Genomic DNA, 13788 nt, shown 5'->3' with positions numbered 1-13788 from the left:
TTTAGTAATTAAATGGGAAAAAAAATCCAATAATAGTAATGAGATTGTAGGCTCAGAGCGATCCACTGATGTCTCAAGATCTAGGAATTATGGTAGACAGCATTCTGAAGATAGCCCCAGGGGCTGCTTCAGCCAAGAATTGTCTAGTCATCAGAAGTGAGGGTTCTGGAATAACTAAAACAACAGCAGACTCTTTCCTTATCCTAAATTATCTGAGAATGCACCCAGAATAATGCAAGCTGTTCTAGGTACTGAATTTCATTAAAGATAATGAGATGGTCATAGTGGTGTGGGTTCCACAAAATCTTTTAAACTGACCAAAGGAATGGATGCCTTTCTCCATTATAAGGAAAAGAACAAAATAAACTCCTCTTTGGTATGGAGAAAACCTACCTAAAGGTATATATGATCTTAGATCATAAAATAATGGTGAATATGGATGAGATATACACATACTTACCACTAGGATACAGAACTGAAAGGGACTGAGAGAGGGCTCTACAGTTGCTATTCTGAGTTCTGTCCCTTCCTTCTTAGTTACTCTGATTCTATTGAGAATCCAGACTGTGCTTCCTGTCTGGAGGCCTGACGGGGACAGGAAGAGTGCTGTAAGAAGCTCATGGTTTGCTTCACTTTGCTGTTTGCCAAGAGGTTCAAGCTTAAGAATTCCCCAGAGCAATTCTCTCATTTTGGAAGCAGGCCTTTATTTTTCATTTGTTTCAGAGGAGTGAAAATTGCCTAGTGTGACCTGGCTTCAGAAAAACATGAAGTTACATGAACTGAGAACATAGATAAATTTCAGTGGAAGTAGGATGACAGAGAATTTGAATTTAGGTTTTTAACTTTTAGCTAGGAAAGAGAAGACAGCAGCTTATTTAAATTGGCTTCTGATGCCACTAGAATGTAAGTTCCCTGAGTTTAGAGATTTTTGTGTTTTGATCACTCCTGTAGACCCATCATTTAAAAATAGTGTCTGGTACATACTAGTTGGCTCCATTAAATATTGGCTGAATAAAATACACCGGACTATACTTTTGTAACTTAAATAAGGATCATCTTTAGTTTTAGTATTTTAAGGAATATTACTTAATACTCAATTTCTTTATTAAATTGTGCTGATCTTAGAAATCTAGTTTTTAAAATGTCTATATAAAATATCTCCTAATTCTACACACTTCCAAACTAACATACTCTTTGGTTTTGTTGATTTAGAAATATTTAGAATATTTAGTTTAGATCATGTTTTCTCAATCTCTGCACTATTGACATTTTAGGCTTGATAATTCTTTGCTGCAGGGTGGAGGCAGATGGTGGTGGTGGGGGGAGTTCTGTGCATTGTAGACTGTTTAGCAGCAACCTGGCATCTACCCTCTGGATGTCAGCAGCATTCCCCCAGTCCTTGTCAGATGTCTTGGGGTGGGGGGGTCTTATCAAAATTGCCCTTGGTTGAGAACCACTGTTTTTGATATTGCATATATTTTGGCAAAACAGTTTTATCTGATTGTAAAAATTACCAAAATACCCTATGAATTAAATACAAATGTTTCCTTTCAGTTGCTAATAAGATATGGCAAATTTGAACCTAATCAAACCTATTATAAGTATAACACCTACAATGTGAGGGGGGTTAAGTAGATACATAACTTGCCCAAAGACTGATAGTAAATAGAATCGTAATGAGTACTACCACCACTACCTGTTTAACAATTGTCTGGAATAAACAAGTGTGTAGCCCTTAAGGATCCCAGTGTAGTGCAATATATTATACAAATAAGGGACACATAGCGGGACTAGTGTTCTTAAACCGATACAAGAAGAAAGTATCACTTCAGACCTAAAAAAGACAGATGGAGTATTACTGTAATAAGCTAAAGAAACTTGTAATTCTGGCTGAAAATACAAGCAGGTTCAAAAATGGCCAATTTCAGTGGAAAAGGTAGCAGAAAGAGTTATAAAAACAACTTCTGACTTTGAGAGTCAGTCTATCAAAATACTGAATACCCCTATTAAGTTTGATACTGAGATACGTTTTTTTCCTGAGACCCATTTTTCAAATCGCACAGAAAAATCTAAAAGATAATGTACCATAATTCATATAACCTCTCCAGATATGCAATTAGTAGCAAACTTGACCTATTTGTCAGCTAAATGACGGTGTGGGTACATACAGCACTAATACAAACAGTCCTGAGAGCTTATTTCAATTTCTTAAGCTCTGGTGAGCTAGGAAAATTAGCCATAAGCAATTATTATACTGAAAATCATCTTTGATGTCCCAAATGTCAACATTTAAGTGGCTTTTCTCCTTTTACTGATTTTAAACCACAGGTTAAACAGAACATCAATGTTTATCAAATAATAAGCTATAGCTAGAGCAATGTAGCTTCCTGTCCCATTCACTCAGACATTTAATTCTGTGCCAACAGTGCGCTGGCATGATATTGGCAATGGGAATAAAGCGATGAAAAAGAGGAACAGGGTCCTTACTCCCGAGGAATAAAATTCAGCTCAGATTTTAACCATGTCATACACAGAATGAGAGTTACAGGGAGTATGAGCCATTCAACCTGAGATTCTTTTTATTACTGGATTGGCTGAGGAAACTGAGAAAACAATAGGATAATAGCATAGGGCAGGGTAATAGTATAGGATAGGATAAGAAGAATAGTTACATTTTACTTTGGATTAAACTTACTTTCTAAAAAGTAGAAGAATTTTAAAGAGAATTTGTGAAACTGCATGAAATAATTAGCAGTGCAACACACTTTAGGAAAATAAAGGGTTTGGGGCGCCTGGGTGGTTCAGTTGGTTAAGCATCTGACTCTTTCTGCTCAGGTCATGATCTCAGGGTCATGACATCAAGCCCTGCGTCGGGCTCCCTTCTCGGGGTGGAGTCTGCTTAAGATTCTCTCTCTCCCTCTCCCTCTGTCCCTCCCTCCCTAAAAAAAAAAAAGAAAGAAAAGAAAAAAAGAAAATGAAAGAGTCATTTAAATATTAAACTATAATTCTGATTAAGCCATTTTTTTAAATTTTATTTATTTATTTGACAGAGAGAGACACAGTGAGAGAGGGAACACAAGCAGGGGGAGTGGGAGAGGGAGAAGCAGGCCTCCCGCGGAGCAGGGAGCCCGATGCGGGGCTCGATCCCAGGACCCTGGGATCATGACCTGAGCCAAAGGCAGACGCTGAACGACTGAGCCACCCAGGCGCCCCCTGATTAAGCCATTTTTACAATAATAATTTTTCCTCTTGATTAAATGCTTATTCTTTGCCAGGCATTGTTAAGTACTTCGTATTATTTAATCTTTTTTATTAACTCATTGAAAACTCCTAAACATCCAATGATGTGGGTATTTTTTTAAGATTTAAAAAAAAATTTTTTAAGTAATCTCTATACCCAACATGGGGCTCAAACTCACAACCCCCAGATCAAGAGTCGCATGCTCCACTGACCGAGCCAGCCAGGCACCCTGAGGTGGGTATTATTAATTCCAGTTTTCCAATGAGAACATTGACACAGAAGTCAAGTAACTTGCCCAAGGTCACAAGGATGGTAAGCAGGGAAGCTGGGCATCTAACAGTTCCGATGGACTCAAAGCCTCTGCTCCTTCTACCATGTTTACTTCTACTTCCACCCTTTTCTTCTCCTGAATTCCTGGGAAGAATGGGGGAAGAGCTTTTTGCATAAGACTAGCTTGTGCAGTGGTCCAGAGCTAGTGAAAAGCATGTGACATAAATGAAAGAGGAAGTGCATACTGAAGGGGAGAGAGAGTGATATGAAATGAGACAGGAGGTATGCAGGGACTAGATAATGTAGGGTCTTATAAACCATGTTGTGGGCTTGGGATTTTAGCCTACCTACAGAGGAAAAAAACCACTGAAATATTTTAAGCAGGTCAGGCACTTGATCAGATGAATATTTTTAAAAGATCACTCTGTCTGCCTATAGAAAATGGATCAGATAGAAGAAAAGTTAGAGGACTACTTCAGTATTTTAGACAGGAGAGGCTTTGGTGGAGATGGTAAGTGAATAAATAGGAGAGAGATTTTAGAAGTAGAACTGACAACATCTGGGGATGGATTAGAAGGCAGAGACAGGGAGGAGATGTGAAGGTCCCTTCTGGGTTTGCAGGATTGGTATCTTTTAGATTTTGGAAGACAGAAGAGAAAATAAATTTAACATTACCCAGAAGAGCAAGGCTAATATCCAGATTATTCTAGATTATTTTAGTATCTGTTCACCCAAAATTCATTCTATTAGTTTCCTAGGACTGTAGTAACAAATTACTGCAAACAGGATGGCTTAAAACAAGAGAAATTTATTCTCTCATGGTTCTAGAGACTAGAAATCGGAAATGAAGGTATTGGCTGGGCCATGCTCCCTCTGAAGGCTCTCGGGAAGAATTCTTCCTTTTTCCCTGGCTTCTGACATTCTTTGGTTTGTAGCTGTGATCACTCCAATCCCTGCTTCTGTCTTCACACTGCCCTCTCTGTGTGTCTGTGTCCTTTTTTTTTTTCTAAAGAGACCACTATTTATCAGATTTAGGACTCACTTTAAATTTGGCATGACTTCATCTTGAACCCTTAACTAATTGCATCTGTAAAAAGGATCTATTTCCAAATAAGGTCACATTCTGTAGCTCCAGGTGGACATGAAGTTCTGGGGAACACTATTCATTTCACTACATTCACTGTTATTTTTATTCAATTTATTTTTCTGGTTCTTACCATAATCATTAGCATCATCATCATCACGACTACCACTGTCATAACCCTCAATTAGCACTTGTAGGCAAGAGGTACTGCTCCAGGCTTTAATATGTATTTGTGACAGGAGTCCTGAGTGTTGGGAGACTCCAAGAGCATACCCAAGTTCACTAGGAGAACTCATGGGACTCAGCATTTAGTTGTACACATGGCTATGATTATAGTGAAAGGACACAAAGCAAAATCAGCAAAGGGAATGGTATTTAGGGTAAGTCCACAGCAAACCATTTTCAAGTTTCCAAGTGGAGACACAAAGGGCACTTAATTCATCCAGCATCAAACGTGACGATACATGTGAAGAATTGTGTATTAGGGAAGCTCATTAGTACCCAAGTTGTTACTGGGGGCTGATCATGCAGACGCCCTCTGCCTGCCACATACCAAAATCCCAGACTTTCAGAGGGAAAGCAGGTGTTCAGCATAAACCACACTGTACATTCTAGGTATAGAATAAGTCACTTTTATCAGGGAATAGATGGAACACTCCTGATATTCAAGTTACTAGATATAAGCCAAGGGCCAGTCTTGAAAGCAGGCCTTTCTAAGGATAGCTGTTTCAGACCTGCTGTGTGTGAGCTTTTTTTCTGCAGATCTCATTCCATTTAACCCTCACAACAAAGAAATTAGAGGTCAGTAGTAAATAGAGAAACTAAGATTCACAAGTAGGTATTCTGATTCCCCAGATCTCTGCTCTTAACCACTGTGCTCAGCTGCCCGGTTTTTGAGGACTTAGTAAAATGAAAAAAAAAAAAAAAAAAGCTATACTAGACTGAAAGGAGATAACTGACAAAAGCAAGCAGATGGAAGATTATGGTCTTTAAAAAATATAAACTGTATTCAGTACATAGTAGATATTGTATAACAAAACTCAAAATAAAATTTGAAGAATTTTATAGACCTTTAATTTTTAAGAAAAACAAAAATTACCAGCATATTAGCAATCTTAATATTTTAAGAAGATTAAAGAAAGGTGAAGTTTTAGCCAAATTCACACAATTGAGGGATTAAGAGCTTTACTTTCACCTTTGTGCAGAAATAATAAAAGTCAAAAAAGAGTACATGTATGTACTATAGCAGAGGGTAGCATATTAGCATTATTTTGTTTTACTTTTTTACCTAATGGAGTGATGTCCTGAAGTGTAGTCCAGTTTTCCAAATTTTTGTGTTTGGTAGCCATGCTTCTCCATAATATCCATCCATGTTGTATAATTTGGATCTAGGCCCTTAAAGTTATTCCAAGATTCTGTTAAGTGAGTGAAGAGGCCACTCCACATTGCTGGGGGAAGGGGGAGAAACTGGGATTAGTGTAAAGCTTATCGATTTGTTTTAACTATGAAGACAATTACAGCAAGAGAAAGAATCTACTAGTTTAGAACTCATGCTCTGGAGTAAGACATAACCTGCATTAGGTGCTTTACCTAACATTTCTGATTGTTACCTCATGTTATCAAGGGGAAAACTTGGCAAGGAGTTACTATTTCCATTTTACAGGTGAGTCTTCAAGGCTTACAGGTTAAGTTAAGGTAAATACAGCTGGAATTATGTATAAAGCCTGTTGGACTCTAGAGTCTTCTTTCAATCATAAAAATAATCACTAAGTATTTATTTATTTTCCAGGTCAGTCAAGTGAAGTACAGATCTTTTTCCAACATCTTTAAGGATGTTGTCCTTGTACTGGCTTTCCACAAAAAATTTAAGTGTACTACACCTTCGCTGTTATTTTCTACAAGTATGATTGTATCCAATAAATCTTTCTTCATGTATTAACAGACCCAAAGGGAAAAATAGGCAGCAATACTATAATAGTAGGGGACTTCAATACCCCAGATTCAACAATGGATAGATCATTCAGACAGAAAATCAATAAAGTAACACTGAACTTAAAAACTACATGTTAGATCAGAGCGACTTAACAGACACTCACAGAGCATTCCATCTAAAAGCAACAGAATATACACTCTTCTTAAGTGCACACAGAACATTCTCTAGGACAGATCATACAAGTCCTAATAAATTTAAGAAGCTGAAATATCAAGCATCTTTTCTGACCACAAAGGTATGAAACTGGAAGTCATTTACAAGGAGAACTGGAAAATTCACAAATATGTGGAGATTAAACAACATGGTACAGAACATCAATGGGTCAAAGCAGAAATCAAATGAGAAATAAAAAAAAGTCTTGAGACAAATGAAAATGGAAGTTTAACATACTAAAACTAATGGCATGCAGAAAAAGTGGTTCTAAGGGCTAAGTTCATAGAGTTAAACGCCTACATCAAGAAAAAAGAGCTCAAACCTAACTTTACATCTTTTTTTTTTTTTAAGATTTTATTTATTTATCTGTCAGAGAGAGAGTGCACAAGCAGGGGGAGTGGCAGGCAGAGGGAGAAGCAGACTCCCCGCTGAGCAAGGAGCCTGATGCAGGACTTGATCCCAGGACCCTGGGATCATGACCTGAGCTGAAGTCAGATGCTTAACCGACTGAGCCACCCAGGCGTCCCCTAACTTTACATCTTTAAGAACTAGAAAAAGAACAACTAAGCCCAAAGTTAGTAGAAGAAAGGAAATAACAAAGATTAGAGTGAAGATAAATAGAGACTTAAAAAGAAAATAGAAAGGATCAGTAAAACTAAGAGCTGGTTTTTTTAAAAGATAAAGAGACAGTGACTGGTGATGGGTATTAAAGAGGGCATGTATTGAATGGAGCCCTGGATGTTATATGCAAACAATGAATCACAGAACATGACATCAAAATAAATAAATAAATAAATAGGAACATAAAAAAGATAAAGAGACAAACATTTAGCTAGACTTACCAAGAAAAGAGATGATTCAAAAATCAGAAATGAGGGCGCCTGGGTGGCTCAGTTGGTTAAGCGACTGCCTTCGGCTCAGGTCATGATCCTGGAGTCCCGGGATCGAGTCCCGCATCGGGCTCCCTGCTCGGCAGGGAGTCTGCTTCTCCCTCTGACCCTCCTCCCTCTCATGCTCTCTGTCTCTCATTCTCTCTCCCAAATAAATAAATAAAATCTTTAAACAAACAAACAAACAAACAAAAACAAAAATCAGAAATGAAAGAGGAGTTACAATTGATATCACAGAAATACAAAGAATTTTAAGACTACTATGAACAGTTATATGCCAAGAAATTGGAAGACCTAGAGGTGGATATATTCCTAGAAGTATACAACCTACCAAGACTGAATCATGAAGAAATAGAAAATCAAACAGACCAATTATGAGTAAGAGGATTGAATCAGTATTCAAATACCTCCCAAGAAAGAAAAGCCCAGGACCAGAAAGTTTTACTGGTGCATTCTATCAAACATTTATAAAAGAATTAATACCAATCCCTCTCTCCAAACTCTTCTAAAAAATAGAAAAGGAAGAAACACTTCCAAACTCATTTTAATTGAGGCCAACATTACCCTGATACCAAAACCAGAAGAGGATATCCCAAAAAGAAGAAAATGACAGGCCAATATCCCTGATGAACATAGTGTAAAACTGTCAACAAAATATTAGCAAACTGATTTCAACAATACATTAAAAGGGCCATACACCATGATCAACTGGGACTTACTCCAGGGATACAAAGATGATTCAACATCTGCAAATCAATCAACATGATATACCACATTAACAAAATGAAGCATAAAAATCACATGCTCATCTCAATAGGTGCAGAGAAAGCTTTTGACAAAACTGAACATCCATTCATGACAAAAACTCTCAACAAACTGGGTATAGAAAGAATGTAGCTCAACATAATGAAAGCCATATATGATAAGCCACAGCTAACATTATATTTAGTGGTGAAAAGCTCAAAGCTCTTCCTTAAGATCAGGAACAAGACCAGGGTGCCCACTCTCACAATTTTTACTTAACATAGTAGTAGAAGTCCCATATAGAGCAATTAGGCAAGAAGAAGAAATTAAAGGTATCCAAATTAGAAAGAAGTAAACCTGTCTCTATTTGCAGATGACATATATAGAAAACCCTAAAGATTTCACCAAGAAACTGTTGGAACTAATCAACACATTTAGTAAAGTTGCAGGATATAAAATCAACACACAAAAATCAGTGCATTTCTACATATATTACGAACAAACTATCAGAGAAATTAAGAATAGAATCCCATTTATAATTTCATCAAAAAGAATAAATTACCTAGAAAAAATTTAACCAAGGAGGGGAAAGATCTAAAAACTGTAAGACACTGGTAAGAGAAACTAAAGAAAATACAAATAGGTGGAAAGATATTCTGTATTCATGGATAGGAAGAATTGATATTGTTAAAATGTCCATACCACTCAAAGCAACCTACAGATTCAATGCAATCCTTATCAAAATTCCAACGGCATTTTCCCCCAAAATAGAACAAACAATCCTAAAATTTGTATGAAAAAATATATAACACCCAAATTGCCAAAGCATTCTTGAGAAAGAATAAAATGGGAGGCATCACCCTTCATGATTTCAAACTATATTACAAAACTATATAACCACCAAAACAGCATGGTATTTGGCATAAAAGCAGACACATATTTTGATGAAACAAAAGAGAGCCCAGAAATGAATTCATGCATATATGGTCAATTAATTAATGTAAAACAAAGGAGCCAAGAATATATAATGGGGAAAGGATAGGCTCTTCAATAACTGGTGTTGGGAAAACTGGACCCTTCTCTTATACCCTACATGAAAATCAACTCAAAATGGATTTAAACACTGAACATGAAACCTGAAACCATGAAACTACTAAAAGAAAACGGGGTAAGCTCCTTGATATCAGACTTGACAATATTTTTTTTGTATTTGACTCTAAAAGCAAAGGCAAAACAAGTAAAATCAACAAGTAGACCTACATCAAACTTGAAAACTTCTGCACAGCAAAGGAAACCATCAACAAAATGCAAAAGCAATCTATGGATTGGGAGAAACTATTTGCAAATAGTTTGATAATTAATATCCAAAATATACAAAGAACTCCTACAAAAAAAATCTGATTAAAAAATGGGCAGAGGAACTGAATAGATATTTTTCCAAAGACACAGAAATGGTCAAATGGCTACATGAAAAGATGCTCAGTATCACTAATTATCAGGGAAATGCAAATCAAGGCCACAGTGAGCTATTACCTCACTCATGTTAGAATGACTGTCAAAAAGACAAGGGATAGTAAATTGTGGTGAAGATGTGGAGAAAAGATAACCCTTGTGCAATCTTATTAGAAATGTAAATTAATGAGGCCACTGTGGAAACCAGTATGGAGGTTTCTCAAGAAATCAGAACTAGAACTGTCATACAGTCCAGCAATCCCACTTCTAGCTATATCCGAAGGAAACAAATCATTATCTCAAAGAGATCTCTGCATCCCCATGTTCACTGCAGCACTATTTACAATAGCCAAGACATGGAAGCAGCCTAATAGTCCATTGATAGATGAATGGATAAATAAATGTGATTTTATATATATATATAAAATATATATATATAGCACATACATACATATATATCGCACACATACATACATATTTTTTACATAAAGAAATATTATTAGTCATGAAAAAGGAAACCCTGTCTTTTTTGACAACATGGATGGACCTTGTGGGCATTATGTTAAGAGAAAGAAGTCAGAGAAAAATAAGTAGTGTATGATCTTACATATTGGTGGAATCTAGAAAAACGGAACTCATAGAAACATAAAAGACTGTGATTGTCAGAAGTGCGGGTTGGGAGATGGCAAAAATGGGTGAAGGTGGCAAAAATGTACAAATTTCCAGTAATAAGTTCTGGGGATATAATGTATAGCATGGTAACTACAGTTAACAATACTGGATTATATATTTAAAAGTTGCTAAGAGAATAGATCTTAAAAGATCTCATCACAAGACAAATTTTTTTAACTATGAAAGGTGATGGATATTAACTATACTTATTATGATAATCATTTCACAGTATATACATATATGATGTCATTATATTGTACACCTAAATGGATACAATGTTATATGTCAATTATCTTGATAAAACTGGGAAAAAAAATCCTTTTCCCTTTCCATTTCTGGGTACACACATAGTAGGGGTGAATAAGCTTTCTTTTCTCATCTAACAAAATGTTTTCTTTTTGAGGAGTGGGATGAGGGACTGCCTGGGTTTGAATCCCAATAATGCCAATTACTGAGTGGCCTTTGATAAGTTACTTAACCTTTTAGTACTTTTGTTTTTATATGTAAAATGGGGGTAGTAACAATACCTACTCTATGGACATGTTATTATTATATAAATTAAGACATGTAAGGCACTTAGAATATTGCCAGGCACAGGGTAAGAATGAAACAAACATCAGTTTGTATTACTATTATTCCTTGAAGAGTTCAAACTCTTCAAAATGCAGTTCTTCTAGGAAAACCATCACTAACATTTTTGAAACCTTTAGAATTTATTAATCACCTTTTTATTCATTATTTTATTTGATGCTGGGAACAACGCTGTGAGATAGATAAGGAATAGACAAATATCTAACCCTGTAAGTAAGGAAAGTGAGTGACTTGCTTGGCCCATTGAGGATTAGAGTCGAGGACAACACCTCACTCTAGTCCACTGCTCATTCCATTTGCTCAATAGGGAATAAAACACTAACACAACTGTTTTAATATCCCTGGGTCTTCATCACTGAAATGTCATTTAGCGTAGTGGGTTTCCTTTACTCACTGGCAGTTACATAGGTGATTGTGCTGGCGGTGCAGGGATTTGGGACTCAAATCACACAGATCATGTCACGTATGTCCTAACAGAGGTGCCTTTCATGCATCCCAAGGCAAACAGATGGTAGAAAGGCAGGAAGGAAAACAACTCTGTCAGAGAACAGTTTATTGAAAAAATGGCATTTCCCCCTACTTCTCAATTATTCATGGACTAATACTGTTGACATTTTGCCATTAAAACTATGCCTATTAAATTACTCTAAAAAAGGTGCACAACTAGATTTGGGATAGAAGTGAATTGAGACTGAAGAGAAACAGATAAAGTCTGTAATCTGAAATAATATGGAAAAATTCAGAGTAACCTGACGTATGAAAATTCTAACTACTTTGTGGTAGGCTCTGAAGTCCCCTCCCAGTCCCCACTACGCTTACTGAAAATTTTCTTGAAGATACAACTCTTCTAGGAAATATGAGTATTTCCTCATTTGCTTGGATAGGCAAAAGATTCTTAGTCACCAATCATAAGGAAATGAAACAGTAACACATGAACTAAACACTACTTTGGATGATAAAAATCCCTACTCTTGAAAAATAAAGTAGAAATTCCAATAACCCCAATACATACCTTAAAATACGCATCACTTATATTAAAATTTTTTATTAGATGACAAATATAACTTACTATCGTACTTTTGGGTATAATCTTCTAAACTGTGAGAACATTTTTGTGTGTGTGGCCACTTCCATTAATATTAAGCATGTTCTTACCTGCACGTGATGGGCAACAGATTGGAGAGTTTGTATAGGCATTCAGAAAGGAAGTGCCATGTGCTTTCATGAAGTTGATAAAAGGAAGTTTCACTACCTGACTTCCTGGATAAAATGTTAGCCTTCCATCCTGGAATAAAGAAATTTAATTAACACTGATTGCATTAGAAAAGAAGAAAATTATTTCCTTTAATTTTAACCATAAAATTTACAAGTAGCAAAAAACTTCAGTATGATCCTAAGGATCCTCAAAAGATAAAACAAGTATAGAGAGTATTACCTATATCTGCCTCATAATATTAAGAATTTAGTGTTGTACTTGGATTCATTTGAATATAGTAAATAAACTAAAGGACTTTATGGAAAGTTCTTTTGGGGCATGATGAACTGATGGAACAAATATTTATTAAGCATTTACTATGTGCCAGGGACTGTGAAAGATCCAGAAATTCAGTGGTGAGAAAAACAGAGTCCCTGGCCCCTTGAAGCTTATAGTTTAGTGGGAGAGGCAAAAAGTATACTGGAAAATAAAGCATTAATAATTACAGATTGTGATATGTGCTTTGAAAAAAACCCTGAGATACAGAGTAACAAGGGAGACGTACTTTACATAGAGTGAACAGAGAAAGCTTCTCTGGGAAGTATGAGACCTAAAGGGTAAGAAAGATGAAGCAGTTCTTTAGGCTGGACATAAGTGAAGATGTCAGTGGCCGCTGGATAAATGAGCCTGAAGATTAGAAGAGGTGTTTGGGCTGGAAATACACATTTTGGAACTGAAGAACTCTTCTTGGTAAAGAGCAAAGACAGAAAAAGAGTATTTTAGGCCTGGAGTTATATCTATTCTATATTTTCAGTAAATTATAAACAAAAATACAGTCTTAAAAATGAGTTTATCCAAATGTGGGATATACATAAACCTTTGATATGTCTGAGATTTCCAAATGGATATATAAAGTAGGCTGTTGATTACAGAGAGCAATCTGGAGCTTGGAAAGTCTACCCTGGTGAAATAAAAATGGGGGTCTTTAGCATATTCATGGTATTGAAAACTATGATATTGAAAGAAACCTTTCATGCAGAGAATGAAAAGGGAGGAAGGAAAGGAATTCAAGGAGTCCCAAATAAGAGTAGAAGGTGTCAAGGGAAACTAAGAAAGAATGGCCAGCAAGGGAGAAAGATGATATGAGATCGAGCCCCATGAATGCTGAGAGAAAACAGTGTGTCAAGAAAGGTAATGTCAGCTGTATTGAGAGGCTACCTAAAATAAGGCCAGAAAATGCACATTGGTATTGGTATTAGTTTCTGCTCTAACCCTTATTATTTCCTTCTTTCTGCTTGCTTTGCAGAAGCTTGTCTGGTCTTTCGATTTGTCTTTCCTGGCATTGAACCTTTCCCCTACTAGTGAGCTAGAGCAAGGGCGATTGGGGCTCTAAATTTATATATATATATATATATGTATTTATATACTATATATATATATATGTATTTATATACTATATATGAATATGTATTTATATACTATATATTTATCCCAATATGTATA

At 36.2% G+C, this 13788-nt stretch overlaps 1 protein-coding gene across 2 annotated transcripts in view; it reads right to left on the bottom strand.

The window, feature by feature from the left end:
* Positions 1–13788, bottom strand: part of ARSK (arylsulfatase family member K) — a 43140-nt gene that overhangs the window by 27377 nt on the left and 1975 nt on the right. For both annotated transcript variants that reach the window (XM_035014883.1, XM_035014882.1), the window contains exons 2-3: positions 12246–12375; positions 5884–6043 (exon numbers count right to left, since the gene is read on the bottom strand). In XM_035014883.1, the coding sequence (XP_034870774.1) occupies positions 5884–6043; positions 12246–12375 (290 nt within the window). The remainder of the gene's footprint in view (positions 1–5883; positions 6044–12245; positions 12376–13788) is intronic.

This window comes from Mirounga leonina, unplaced genomic scaffold, assembly GCF_011800145.1.
Source record: "Mirounga leonina isolate KUSES-001 unplaced genomic scaffold, KU_Mleo_1.0 Mir_168, whole genome shotgun sequence".
Lineage (NCBI taxonomy): Eukaryota > Metazoa > Chordata > Mammalia > Carnivora > Phocidae > Mirounga > Mirounga leonina.
This window is presented reverse-complemented; position numbering and strand designations above follow the sequence as displayed.